The sequence below is a fragment of the Ceratotherium simum genome, chromosome 18, assembly GCF_057802395.1.
Source record: "Ceratotherium simum simum isolate JZ-2026a chromosome 18, ASM5780239v1, whole genome shotgun sequence".
NCBI lineage: Eukaryota > Metazoa > Chordata > Mammalia > Perissodactyla > Rhinocerotidae > Ceratotherium > Ceratotherium simum.
This window is the reverse complement of record NC_141917.1, coordinates 28,451,680-28,465,333: the sequence shown is the minus strand read 5'-3', so window position 1 is coordinate 28,465,333 and position 13,654 is coordinate 28,451,680. Positions and strand designations below refer to the sequence as shown.

Below are 13,654 nucleotides of genomic sequence, written 5' to 3'. Positions count from 1 at the left end.
CAGGGCCAGTCTTCCTCAGCAAAAAGAGGAGGATTGGCATGGATGTTAGCTTAGAGCTGATCTTCCTGACACACACAAAAAACAAACAAACAAACAAAAATCACTACGACATGTTAAGACTCTCTTCGCTATTTTCAATGTGGATTTGAGTTTTATTAGATTTGTTGTTTCCCTGAAATTCTTTCTTATTTCACTCTTAGCATTTTAATTTCATCTCATCTTTTGGCCTCTGACTGTCATCCTTTCATTTTAAAGTTTTCTCTCCTTATAGGTTTCTGATCCTATTACATAGATGCCATGCATATGTTCGTGCTTCCCTTGAAGATGCTATTCTGATCCCTATACAGTCATGTGCCACGTAATGACCTTTCGGTCAATGATGGACCAACATATAAGATGGTGGTCCCATAAGATTAGTACTGTATGGCCTAGGTGTGTAGTAGGCTATACCATTTAGGTTTGTGTAAGTACACTCTATGATGTTTGCACAATGATGAAATCACCTAACAACACATTTCTCAGAATGTATCCCCGTCATTAAGTGACACATGACTGTACCTTATTTTCATAAGGTTTTCTTTTTCTCTGAATCTTCAAAATGAAGTCCCCTTTCTCCTGTTATTTACTATTTTCATACTTATTTTCTGATTACATTTAGTTAACTTGAAGTGAGATAAAATCTCTTCTCAGACCTGATGTTTGCCAATGTACGTGTGGTTTGCTTTTGACTCTTCATTTGAATATTGGTTGATCTTTACCAACTTTTCCTCTGATGTTGAACAAACTTGGATTTTATGTAGAAACATCACTATGGATCTTACCAAGTCTTTAGCTTTGGTCTGTCAGTATACTGACTGGTTGAACAACTGTTTGGTCACACCTCTTGCCACATCCTGCTACTAGGGAATGAACTTCCAGGGTTGTCTGAGCTCCCTGGAAGGGGAATCAGTACTTGGGTAAGGATGGCTATATAAGATGTTCCTGATTCCATGAAACCTTGGGTACTTTCACAAGATTCTGCCATTGCCATACCTAGATTCCAAGATGACAGTGTTACTCTTTTAAGACTCTGGTCCAGGCATGGATGCAACAAAAGTTTCTATATCATGTTCTCCCTCAGCACACCTAAGAAAGCAAAGAATTTTCAAAATAGAAGACTTTAAAAAAAAAAAGAGGGGCCGGTCTGGTGGTGTAGTGGCTAAGTTCGTGCACTCTGCTTAGGTGGCCCAGGGTTCGTGGGTTCAGATCCCAGGCACAGACCTATGTCCCACTTATCAAGCCATGCTGCAGCAGGTGTCCCACATGTAAAGTAGGGGAGGATGGGCACAATGTTAGCCCAGGGCCAATCTTCCTCAGCAAAAAAAAGAGGAGGACTGGCAACAGATGTTAGCTTAGGGCTAATCTTCCTCACCAAAAAAGAAAAGAAAGAAAGAAGGAAAGAGAGGGAAGGGAAGGGAAAATACACACACATATACATACATACATACTGTACATACATGCATACACACACATACATCACTCTTCACATTGTGCTTACAGGCCCGGGAGAAAATATTACAAAACCAGCCAGTATTCACCTTCCTTAGCAGCTGAATTGCCTTTCTGAGCTCTCCTTTGGCAAAGCAAATCATGCCCATGTTATAAAAAGTATCAGCCACTCTTTCACTACAGTCACCATAGCTGATGACCTGAGACTTCAATGAAGACTTTAACAGTCTGTAAGCCTCCTAGGGGATTGAAAAAAAGAATTAAATCATGCTGGCAATTCTGAAGGAGCATGCCAGTGCTACTCCATGAGCTCTATGTAGGAGGCGTCCTACCGCACACTGACATAACCCACCAGGATCAGTCGGTTGTGATGGGTCGCCTAAGTAATTCGTTTCTATGAGGAGTTAAAATTCCAAGCTTATAATTAATAATAATAGTTAATTCATATGTATAATATTATTTAATCTTTATGGCTACCCTGTGAGACAGGAACTATTATTATACTCTTTTTATAGATGAAAGAATGGAGACTAATAAAAGCTAAGCATCTGGCTCAAGATCACACAGCCTATAGTTGGCAGTGACAGGATTCAAACCAGACAGTCTGAATTCCACAGCCCTTGCTCTTTTTTTTAAAACTACTTTTTATTTTTAAAAATTTCAAACATTCAGAGAAACTAAAAGAATAGTAGAATGAATACCCCTAATATTTTTACCTAGATTCACCAATGGCTATCATTTTGCCACATTTGCTTTATTGCACTCTCTCTAAAAAATTATATATATATATTATCTATATTATATATAATATTTTACATATATATAAATACATACACATATATATTTTAGTTGAAAATAAGTTGTAGTTAAGATACTTTACCCCTAAATAATTAAGCATGTATCTTCTTAGAACAAGGACATATCCTATATAACTACAATAACATTAGCACTCTCAATAAATTTTACAGTGATATACTACTACTAACTAATATATGCTCCATATTCAGATTTCCCAATTGTCCCCATAATGTTATTTATAACTTTTAAAAATCTAATATCCAGTCAAAAATCACATATTGCATTAAGTTTTCATGATTCTTTAGTCTTTTTTATCTGTAACAGTTCTCCTGCCCTTTCTCTTTCATAACACTGACATTTTTTAAAATCCAGGCCACTTGTCTTTGAGCCCAGCTCTCACTCTTAACTACTTACTATACAGCATATGATTTAGAGAAAAATTAAGTATATGTTGGAAGTTATTCATAGAACAACATTGCTATACTCATTTGACTTTCCAATGTGCTTTCTTTAGAGGGAGTGAAGAGATGTAGTTATGCTGGCATCCTCAAGAACTGCACCTCACCTTCTGCCTGCATTATCTATGTTGACATTTATAAACAGAACATTTCTCTGGAACTGGGTTGAATGTGTAATCATCATCCTTCACATGTGGCATGTGAACAAACAAAGATGTCAATTGCTGCTGCTTTCCAGGAAACATTGCCAATGATTCGGGAATCTCAAGGTTCTATATCATCTTTGCATTTTTCAGAATAGGAAAGCATGCATATAATTAGATTATTTTCCTGTCTGTTTTTTCAATGTACACGTCTTTCGCCTCATTGGGTAAGTTTACTCCTAAGTATTTTATTCTTTTTGATGATATTGTAAATGGGAGTGTTTTCTTAATTTCCTTTTTGGATTGTTCATTGTTAGTGTATAGAAATTAAACTGATTTTTGTATGTTGATTTGGTATCCTGCAATTTGGCTGAATTTGTTTATTAGTTCTAACAGATTTTTGGAAATCTTTAGAGTTTTCTACATGTAAGATCACGTAATCTGCAAACAGAAAAAATTTTACTTCTTCCTTTCCAATTTGGATATCTTTTATTTCTTTTTCTGGCCTAATTGCTCTGGCTAGCACTTCTAGTACTATGTTGACTAGAAGCAGCAAGAGTAGGCACCCTTGTCTTGTTCTTGATCTTAGAGAAAAAGCTTTCAGTTTTTCACCACTGAGTATGATGCTAGCTGTGGGCTTTTCATATATGGACTTTATTATTCTTTATGAAAGTTTTTATCATGAATATGTGCTGAATTTTGTCAAGTACTTTTTCTGCATCTTTGCCATGATCATGTGATTTTTATCCTTCATTCTGTTAATGTAATCTATCACATTGATTGTTTTTCCTATGTTGAAGCATTCTTGCATCCTAGGGATAAATTCCACTTGGTTGTGGTGTATGATCCTTTTACTGCACTGTTGAATTCATTTTGCTGGTTTGGTGAGAATTTTTGCATCTATGTTCATCAAGGATTTGTTTTGTAGTTTTCTTTTTCTGTAGTCTTTTTCTAGCTTTGTTGTCAAGGTAATGCTAGCCTCATAAAATGAGTTTGGAAGTACTCCTTCCTCTTCCATTTTTTGGAAGAGTTTGAGGAGGACTGGAGTTAATTCTTCTTTAAATATTTGGTAGAGTTCACCAGTGAAGCCATCTCATCCTGGGCTTTTCTTTGTTGGGAGGTTTTTTTGATTACTTATTCAATCTCCTTACTAGTTATAAATCTGTTCAGATTTTCTATTTCTTCATAGTTCAGTCTTGGTAGGGTGTATCTTTCTAGGAATTTATCCATTTCTTCTAGGTTATCCAATTTATTGGAGTATAGTTGTTTATAGTAGTTTCTTATAATCTTTCTAATTTCTGTGGCATCAGTTGTAATGTTTCCTCTTTCATTTCTGATTTTATTTTTTTATTTAATTTTTTAATTTTTTAATTTTTTTTTTTTTTGTGAGGAAGATCGGCCCTGAGCTAACATTCATGCTAATCCTCCTCTTTTTGCTGAGGAAGACTGGCTCTGAGCTAACATCTATTGCCAATCCTCCTCCTTTTTTTCCCCCCAAAGCCCCAGTAGATAGTTGTATGTCATAGTTGCATATCCTTCTAGTTGCTGTACGTGGGACGCGGCCTCAGCATGGCCAGAGAAGCGGTGCGTCGGTGCGCGCCCGGGATCCGAACCCGGGCCGCCAGTAGCGGAGTGCACGCGCTTAACCACTAAGCCACGGGGCCGGCCCCTCTGATTTTATTTATTTGAGTCTATTCTCTTTTTTTTCTTATTTAATCTAGCTATTCACGGGGAAGAGGTTCCAGTAGCTCAGGCTCCTTTCATTGGTTCTCACAAAGTGTGCTTCTGTGGGTGGAACAGGCTAGCTCTTCAGTTGAACACAGGTACCTTTCTGTTTGGCTTCCTTCTTTTTCTGATCATTTTCCTTCATGCATTTCAGGAATTTATCTCGGCTCTTAGAATGCTTAATATGCTTAACATGTACATTAATTCTCTTGGCTAGAACCTTGCCCTTAACTTATTTATTTACAACACTGCCAACAGCATGCTGGGTAACACTGTTGACCCTTCCAATTTTGCCATGGTAACATTTGTGGGGCATTCCTTTTTGAACAATGTGCATTCCCTTACCATTTACAATATCACCTGTCTTATAGATTCCCATATATGTGGCCAAAGAGAAATAACTCCATGTTTTCTAAAAGGCCTAGCTAGACGACATACAATGGGTGCCTCTCCTCTTTCCCTCTGTGTTTGTCATTTTGAAGAAGTACTGGAAGATGGCAGTTCTGGCCAATGGATCCTGTTTATTTTTATCAGTGGCAGATTAAACCTCTATTTGCCAAAAAAAAAAAATTATGTCCATGGGATCCCAATTCCCAAGTCTTCTGAGTTTCTGTTATGATCCTCTGGAACAAGCCTGGAGGCTCATATCAGGCTTAAGGGTGGGAGAAAAAGCTCCTTTTAAAAATGAATTGTCCTACAGGAAATGTGTTATAAAATTCAGCAAATTAATTCAATAGTTATTGAGCACCTATCATGGGCCACTCACTATTTCAGGCACTGGGGACACCATAAGTGAATGAAACAGACAAAAACCCTTGTCCTCATGGAGCTTGTTTTCTAGTGGTAAAGGTGACCGGTCCTTAGTCCTGCCTCTTGTTTAGATTCAGAGCCACCTGGCACTCAGATGCTTGCTCATCTTTGTCCAGGAGCTTGGTATGCTTGGTTAGAAGCAGAAGGCCGTCAGCCATTGGTACTGGTGTCTTATCACAAAGTCATGACATTCATTGTACTAAACATAACAAGGATAAGCTATGACATTCTGGCAAAGTACTTCCACATCGTTGAAAATAAAATTAAAATATTAGATCAATCTGTGGTGCTGAGATCTCATGTTAATCTTCTGAACCAACAGAAAATATCATGGCCACAGTAAAAAATGTTGCAAACCACTATAAGGTTTTTGCCTTTACAAGTGGTAATTAAAGTAGACTAAAGAACATGTCATCATTTATAAAAATGTTCAAATATGGAATAAAGAAGCTTTTTCTTCATTCCTGGAAAAAATTCTTCCTTACTGTGTGCCTATAACCCTACTCTTAAACTGGGCAACAAGACCATATCAGGTCTATACATGTTTATCACTTGCTTGAGGAAGTATAAAGTTGGCTTGGTCAGATCAAAGTCATGTGGGATCTCATGATGGATAAAGGTCTTCACTGCATTCACGCTGTACTCAATATATACAGTTCAGGTCAAAAGTTTTTGAGTAATAGCTTAGACTCCTGGGACTTCTAAGTGAGGTCAGCAATAAAGAGCATATTCTATAACTTTTTTTAAATGTGAAAACAAAATTTTGGCTAATAAAGAGCTGAAGACCAGAAACTGAGAGGGAAATAATATTTCAAGAGAAAAAAACTCAGCAGCTAGATCCAAAGGTGAAAGCCAAATTTGACTTAAAATATTAAATTTACAGTGGCCAGTCCGGTGGCTTAGCGGTTGGGTTCACGCAGTCCACTTCGACGGCCTGGAGTTCACGGGTTTGAATCCCAGGTGCGGACCTATGCACTGCTCATCAGGCCACATGTGGTGGCATCCCACATACAGGCGGCATCCCACAAGAGGAAGATGGGCATGGATGTTGGCTCAGAGCCAATCTTCCTCTCACACACACACACAAAAATTAAATTTACAGGGCCAGAGATTATGTGTGTCCTGGATTTGAAGGACCTTGTGTATCAAGATGCAAGAAAAATACCTTTTTTTACTAATATTGCAAGCTGTACCAGCCCTATTTTTACTCGTGGCTTTACCTGGGACTTCCCTGAGCTCCAGTTTTTGAACTATGAGATGAAAAGCCTGTCCCAATCTAATTGAACAAACAATTACGTTTTTGAGTTGATAATATTTACCTGTTTTTCCCCATTTTGGACAAGCCATTTGCAAAATTCTTCAATGGTTGTCAGTGTTTCACAATCCTCTGGGCCCAATGTTGTTTGATACACACTGATGCTTTTTATAAAATATACTTCAACAGCATCTGCAAAAAAGGGAAACAATTATTGAAGGCAAGCTGCTAGCCCTTACAAGTGTATAATTTCAGCTTTGGCTCAAATAATTAGACATTTTCATGCTTAAAGTCCATGCCTGTCCTCATGTCAGTTCTCATAAGCAGCCTCAAAAAAGTCTGAAATATGGCTTGATGGCATCAGATGATCTGATTTTATTCTCTTGATGAAATGCATGGATTTTCTGTAGGAAAAGAAAGCTTATGTCTGAACAGTTTTATCCTAAGACCCAAAATAACCACCATATTAAACTCCCAGGTGTAATGCAAGACTATATTTTTAGCTAAATTAGAGTCTGATAGAGATTGCTGTTTACTGGGCTCCCAGTTTAGTGTGTATATGTGTGTTTGTGTGCGGGCTGGGGGAAGAGAGAGTTTTGGTTTTAAAAGTACTTTATTTTATTTATTTATTTTTTTTTAGAGATTTTATTTATTTATTTTCCCCCCAAAGCCCCAGTAGATAGTTGTATGTCATAGCTGCACATCCTTCTAGTTGCTGCATGTGGGACACGGCCTCAGCATGGCCGGAGAAGCGGTGAGTCGGTGCGCGCCCGGGATCCGAACCTGGGCCGCCAGCAGCGGAGCGCACACACTTAACCACTAAGCCACAGGGCCGGCCCAAAAGTACTTTAAATATATAGTTGTTATTGTTTAAAAATTTACTTTTAGATGTTGTCTTTTACTCCAAACGTAATCAATCTGGAAAATGCAGAGAAGCAAAAATAAAATGAAAATTATCTCCATACACATCACTCAGGAACAGGCATTGTTAACATTTTTTTTACCACTGTATTAAGATATAATTTATTCACATTCACCCATTGTAATTGTACAACCTGATGAAGTTTTAGTAAATTCATATATAGTTATGTAATCATGATCAAAATCCAGTCAGAACATTTCCCTCACCCCCACAATGTCTCTTCACGGCTGGTTGCAGTCAATGCCTGCTCTCATCCTCAGTCTCAGGCAATCTCCGATCTGCTTTCTTTCTCTCTGTATTTGCCTTTTCTAGAAATTTCATATAAATGGATTCATACAATATGTAGTCTTTTGAGGCTGGATTCTTTCACATGGCTTACTGTTTTTGAGGTTCATCCATGTTGTTTCATGAATCAGTACTTCCTTTTTATTGCTGAGTAGTGTCCTATTGTATGGATATACCACATTTGGTTTACACATTCACAGGTTGATGAATATCTGTGTATGTGTGTATAGTCTATTATATTCATCCACATACTTATTAATTCCAATTCTCTTCATTCCTTTCTGCGGATTTGAGTCACCATCTGCTGACATTTTCTTTCAGCCTAAGGGCCCCCTTTAGTATTTCTTTTAGGGCAAGACTGCTACCCACAAATCCTCTCTGGTTTTCCTTATCAGGAAATGTCTTTATCTCATCTTCATTTCTGAAGGATAGTTTTGCTGTATATACAATTCTTCACTGAATTTTATTGCAATATTTTTTGAATATATTATTCCACTACCTTCCAGCCTCCATTATTCTGATGAAAAATCAGCCATTAATGATATTGTTGTTCCCCTATATTGAGTTGTTTTTCCACTGCTGCTTTTAAGATTTTCTCTGTCATTCAGCAGTTTGACTATATCTCTAGTTGTGGTTAACTTTGTGCTTACCTACTTGGCATTGAGACTTTTGGATCTGCAGATAACATTTTCTTCAAATTTGGGGAGCTTGGGCCATTATTTCTTTAGATAATTTTCTGCCTCATTCTGTCTCCTCTCTTTCTAGAGCTCCCATTACTTGAGCATTGGTACACCTGATGTTGTCCCACAGATCTCTTATGCTCTGTTCATCTTTCTTTAGTCTCCCTTCTCTCTGTTCTTTGGATTAGATCATTTCTAGTGACCTACCTTTGAGCTACTCATTCTCTTTTCTTCCATCTCACATCTGATGTTGAGACCATTAAAAAATTTTTCATTCGGTTACTATATTTTACAACACTAGAATTTCCATTTGACTGGTTTTAAAAAATAGTTTATATTTCACTATTGAGATTTCCTATTTGCTAAGTAATTTTCATCATATTTTCTTTTAATTCTTTGAACAGTTTCCTTTAATTCTTTGAACACATTTATGATAGCTGCTTTGAAATCTTTCCTAAATCCAACATCTAGCCCACTTAAAGTTAATTTCTTTGACTGCTGTTTTTCTGAGTATGAGCCATGGGTTCTTGTTTCTTTGTATTATCTCTTTTTTTTGTTGAAAACTGTACATTTTAGATACTATATAGGAGCAACTACAGATTTTGATATATTTTTGTGGGCTTTTTTCCCCCAGTAAATTCCCTAGACTTAAACTGCAGAATCCAGTAAATTGCCTAGACTTAAACTGCAACATCATCTCCCCCATGGTGTTTGGATGCTAATGTCTTTGCTCTGTTGTTGTTGTTATTTTTAATAGACTTTATTTTTTCTAGCAGTTTTACATTCACAGCAAAATTGAGTGGAAGGTAGAGAGATTTCCCATATAACCCTGCCCCCATATATGCACTTCTGATGGTTAATTTTATTTGTCAACTTGACTGGGCTAAGGGATGCCTAGATAGCTGATAAAACATAATTTCTGGCTGTGTCTGTGAAGGTGTTTCTGAAAGAGATTAGCATTTGAATCCGTATACTGAGTAAAGAAGATTTGCTCTTACAAACATGGGCAAGAATCATCCAATCCATTGAGGACCAACCTCCTCCTTTATCCAATGATAAATTCTCTCTCTCTCTTCTTGAGCTGGGAAATCCATCTTCTCCTGCCCTCAGACATCGGAGCTCCTGGTTCTTGGGCCTTTGGACTCCAATACTTACATGAGTGGCCCCCTGATCCTCCAATTTTCAGGGCTTTCGCCTTGGACTGGGACTTATACCATTGGTTCTCCTCGTTCTCAGGCCTTTGGACTCAGACTAAATTATACCACCAGCTTTCCTGGTTCTTCAGCTTGCAGATGTTAGATTGTGGTACTTCTCATCCTCCATAACCATGTAGGCCAATTTCTATAATAAATATCCTCTTATATCTATCTATCTACATATCCTATTGGTTATGTTTCTCTGGAGAACTCTGACTAATACAGATTTTGGTACCAGGAGTGGGCTCAACAACATGGACTTCCACTTACCAAGCCCAGCCTGGTAATGGCCACCACTAAGTGCCCAATCTGCCAGCAGCAGAGACCAACACTGAGCTCCTGATATGGTAACCTACCCTAGGTGATCAGCCATCTACCTGGTAGCAGGTTGATTACATTGGACCACTTCCATCATGGAAGGGACAGTGTTTTGTCTTTACTGGAATAGACACTTACTCTGGATACAGATTTGCCTTCTCTGCATACAATGCTCTGCCAAAACTACCATCTGTGGACTTACAGAATGCCTTATCCACCATCATGGTATTCCACACAGGATTGCTTCAGATCAAGGAACTCACTTCACAGCCAAAGAAGTGCACCAGTGGGCCCATGCTCATGGAATTCACTGGTCTTACCATGTTCCTCACCACCCTGAAGCAGCTGGCCTGATAGTGCAGTGGAATGGCCTTTTGAAGACTCAGTTACAGTGCCATCTAGGTGGCAGTACTTTGCAGGGCTGGGTCAAGGTTCTCCAGAAGGCTGTATATACTCTGAATCAGTGTCCAGTATATGGTGCTGTTTCTGCAATAGCCAGGATTCACAGTTCAGGAAGCAAGGGGTAGAAATGTGAGTAGCACCACTCACTATTACCCCTAGTGACCCACTAGGAAAATTTTTTCTTCCTACTCCCACAACTTTATGCTCTGGTTGCCTAGAGGTCTCAGTTCCAGAGGGAGGAATGCTTACATCAGGAGACAAAACAATAATTCCATTGAACTGGCAGTTAAGACTGCTACCTGGCCACTTTGGCTCCTCCTGTCTCTGAATCAACAGACAAGGAAAGGATTTACAGTGCTAGCTGGGGTGACTAACCTGACTACTAAGGAGAAATTGGACTACTACTCCCCAGTGGAGGTAAGGAAGAATATGTCTAGAATACAGGTGATCCCTTAATACTTCTCTTAGTATTACTATGCCTTGTGATTAAGGTCAGTGGAAAACCATAACATTACAATCCAGGCAGGATTAGTAATGGCCCAGAACTTTCAGGAATGAAGGTTTGGGTCACCCCACCAGGTAAAGAACCAATACCAACTGAGGTGCTTGTTGAAGGCAAAGGGAATACAGAATGGGTGGTAAAAAAAAAAAAAAAAAAGGTAGTTATAAATACCAGCTATGACCATATGATCAGTGACAGAAATGAGGACTGTAATTGTCATGAGTATTTCCTCCTTATTTTGTTATGAATATGTTTGTGTGTATATATACACATATAAGCACAGATCTTTGTTTTCTTTCCTCTTTTATTCCCTTATCATGTAACATAAGATGTATTGACTTTATATAAATATTTAAGTATTGTTAATTTTACATCATAGTTTTCAAGTGATGGGATATCAGGAGAAGAGTAAACATCATTGAAGGACTTTATTTCCTCTTCTGGGGAAGGGATTAGTGCATTTTCTGTTGTACCCAGGATAGTTGTATCATGTTAGGCAAAATTATGACCTTGTTATTGTCTTTATTTCGAGATTATGTTTAAGGAGATGCATATAGGTATCAAGTTGACAAGGAGTGGATTTGTGGTGGTTAATTTTGTGTCAGCTTGACTCTTTGACTGTCCAAATAGCTGGTAAAATATTATTTCTTAGTGTATCTACGAGGGTGTCTCCAGAAGAGATTAGCATCTGAATCAGTAGACTGAGTAAAGAAGATCTGCCCTCACCAATGTGGGTGGGCATCATTCAATCCATTGAGGACCCAAATAGAACAAAAAAAGGTAGAGGAAGGGTGAATTCTCTCTCTTCTTGAGCTGGGAGATCTATCTGTTGCCCGTGGATATCACATAATTGTTTTAATTCCCAGTCTGATAATTCCAACATCCCTGCCATATCTGAATATGGTTCTGATGCTTGCTCTGTCTCTTCAAACTGTGGTTTTGCCTTTTAGTATGCCTTGTAATTTTTTCTTGATAGCTGGATATGATATTCTGGCTAAAAGGAACTGCTCTACATAGGCCTTTAGTAATGTGGTGGTTAGGTGTTGGGGGAAGAGAAGCACTGTACAGTTCTGATTTCTCCTTTAATTTCTTCATTGATCCATTGGTTGTTCAGTAGCATGTTGTTTAGTCTCCATATATTTGTCACTTTCCCAGCTTTTTTCTTGTAGTTGATTTCTAGTTTCATAGCATTATGGTCAGAAAAGGTGCTTGATAAGATTTCAATCTTCTTAAATTTATTGAGGCTTGCCTTGATTCCCAGCATATGGTTTGTCTTTGAGAATGTTCCATGTACACTTAAGAACAATGTGGATTCTGCTGATTTTGGATAGAGTGTTCTATATATATCTATTAAGTCTATCTAGTCTAGCTTTTCATTTAATTCCACTATTTCCTTGTTGACTTTCTGTCTGAATAATCTATCCATTGATGTAAGTGGGGTGTTGAGGTCCACTACTATTATTGTGTTGCTGTTACTTTCTCCTTTTAGATCTGTTAATAGCTGCTTTATATATATTGGTGCTCCTGTGTTAGGTGCATATATATTTGTAAGTGTTATGTCCTCTTGGAGAAGTGTCCCTTTTATCATTATATACTGCCCCTCTTTGTCTCTCATTGCCTTTTTTATCTTGAAGTCTACTTTGTCTGATATAAGTATGGCAACTGCTTTCTTTTGTTTGCCATTAGTTTGGAGTATTGTCTTCAATCCCTTCACTCTGAGCCTGTGTTTGTCTTTAGAGCTGAGATGTGTTTCCTGGAGGCAGCATATTGTTGGGTCTTGTTTTTTAATCTGTCCAGCCATTCTTTGTCTTTTGATTGGGGAATTCAATCCATTTACATTTAGAGTGATTATTGATATATGAGGGCTTAATATTGCCATTTTATCACTTGTTTTCTGGTTGGTGTGTATTTCCCTTGTTTCTCATCCCATGTATTTTCGACTGCCTGTTCAGTTTGGTGTTTCTCTATGATGGTTTTCTCATTATTTATCATTCATGTATCTCTTCTGATTTTTGGTTTAGTGGTTACTGTGAAGTTTGTAGAAAAGATCTCATAGATGAGATAGTCCATTTTCTTATAGCCTCCTATTTCCTTAGTCTAAGCAGGTTCCATCCCTTTCCTCTTCCCTGTCTAAGTTATTATTGTCACAACTTATTCCATTTTGTGTTGTGAGTTTGTGATTAAAATGAAGTCATTATAGTTATTTTTGATACTTTCCTTCCCTTTATCTTTAGTGTTATAATTGTTTGCTAACCTGTTCTGATAGAGAGCTGCAATTTTCTGATTTTGTCTGTCTATCTCCTTGCTCAAGGCTTTATAAACGCTTTCTTTTTTTTTTTTCAGGTATGAAGGCCTTCTTGATCATATCTTGTGTGTGTGTGGCGGGGTGTCTTGTGTTATGAACTCCCTCAGCTTTTGTTTGTCTGGGAAAGTTTTATTTCTCCATTGTATTTGAAGGATAGTTTTTTGCTGGATAGAGTATTCTTGGCTGAAAGTTTTTGTCTTTCAGAATTTTGAATATATCATTCCACTTTCTCCTACCCTGTAAGGTTTCTGCTGAGAAATCCACTGAAAGCCTGAAAGGGGTTCCTTTGTAGGTTATTTTCTTCTGCCTTGCTGCCCTTAATATATTTTCTTTGTCACTGCCTTTGCCAGTTTTACTAATATGTGCC

General features: G+C 37.8%; 1 protein-coding gene and 1 pseudogene across 1 annotated transcript in view; both read right to left on the bottom strand.

Moving 5' to 3' along the window:
• The window catches only part of TTC23L (tetratricopeptide repeat domain 23 like), a 58,914-nt gene that overhangs the window by 13,736 nt on the left and 31,524 nt on the right, over positions 1 to 13,654 (bottom strand). The window contains 2 exon segments of the mRNA XM_014781578.2: positions 1,578 to 1,727; positions 6,742 to 6,869. Of these exon segments, the coding sequence (XP_014637064.2) occupies positions 1,578 to 1,727; positions 6,742 to 6,869 (278 nt within the window).
• LOC101407750 (large ribosomal subunit protein eL21 pseudogene) lies at positions 4,609 to 5,087 on the bottom strand (annotated as a pseudogene).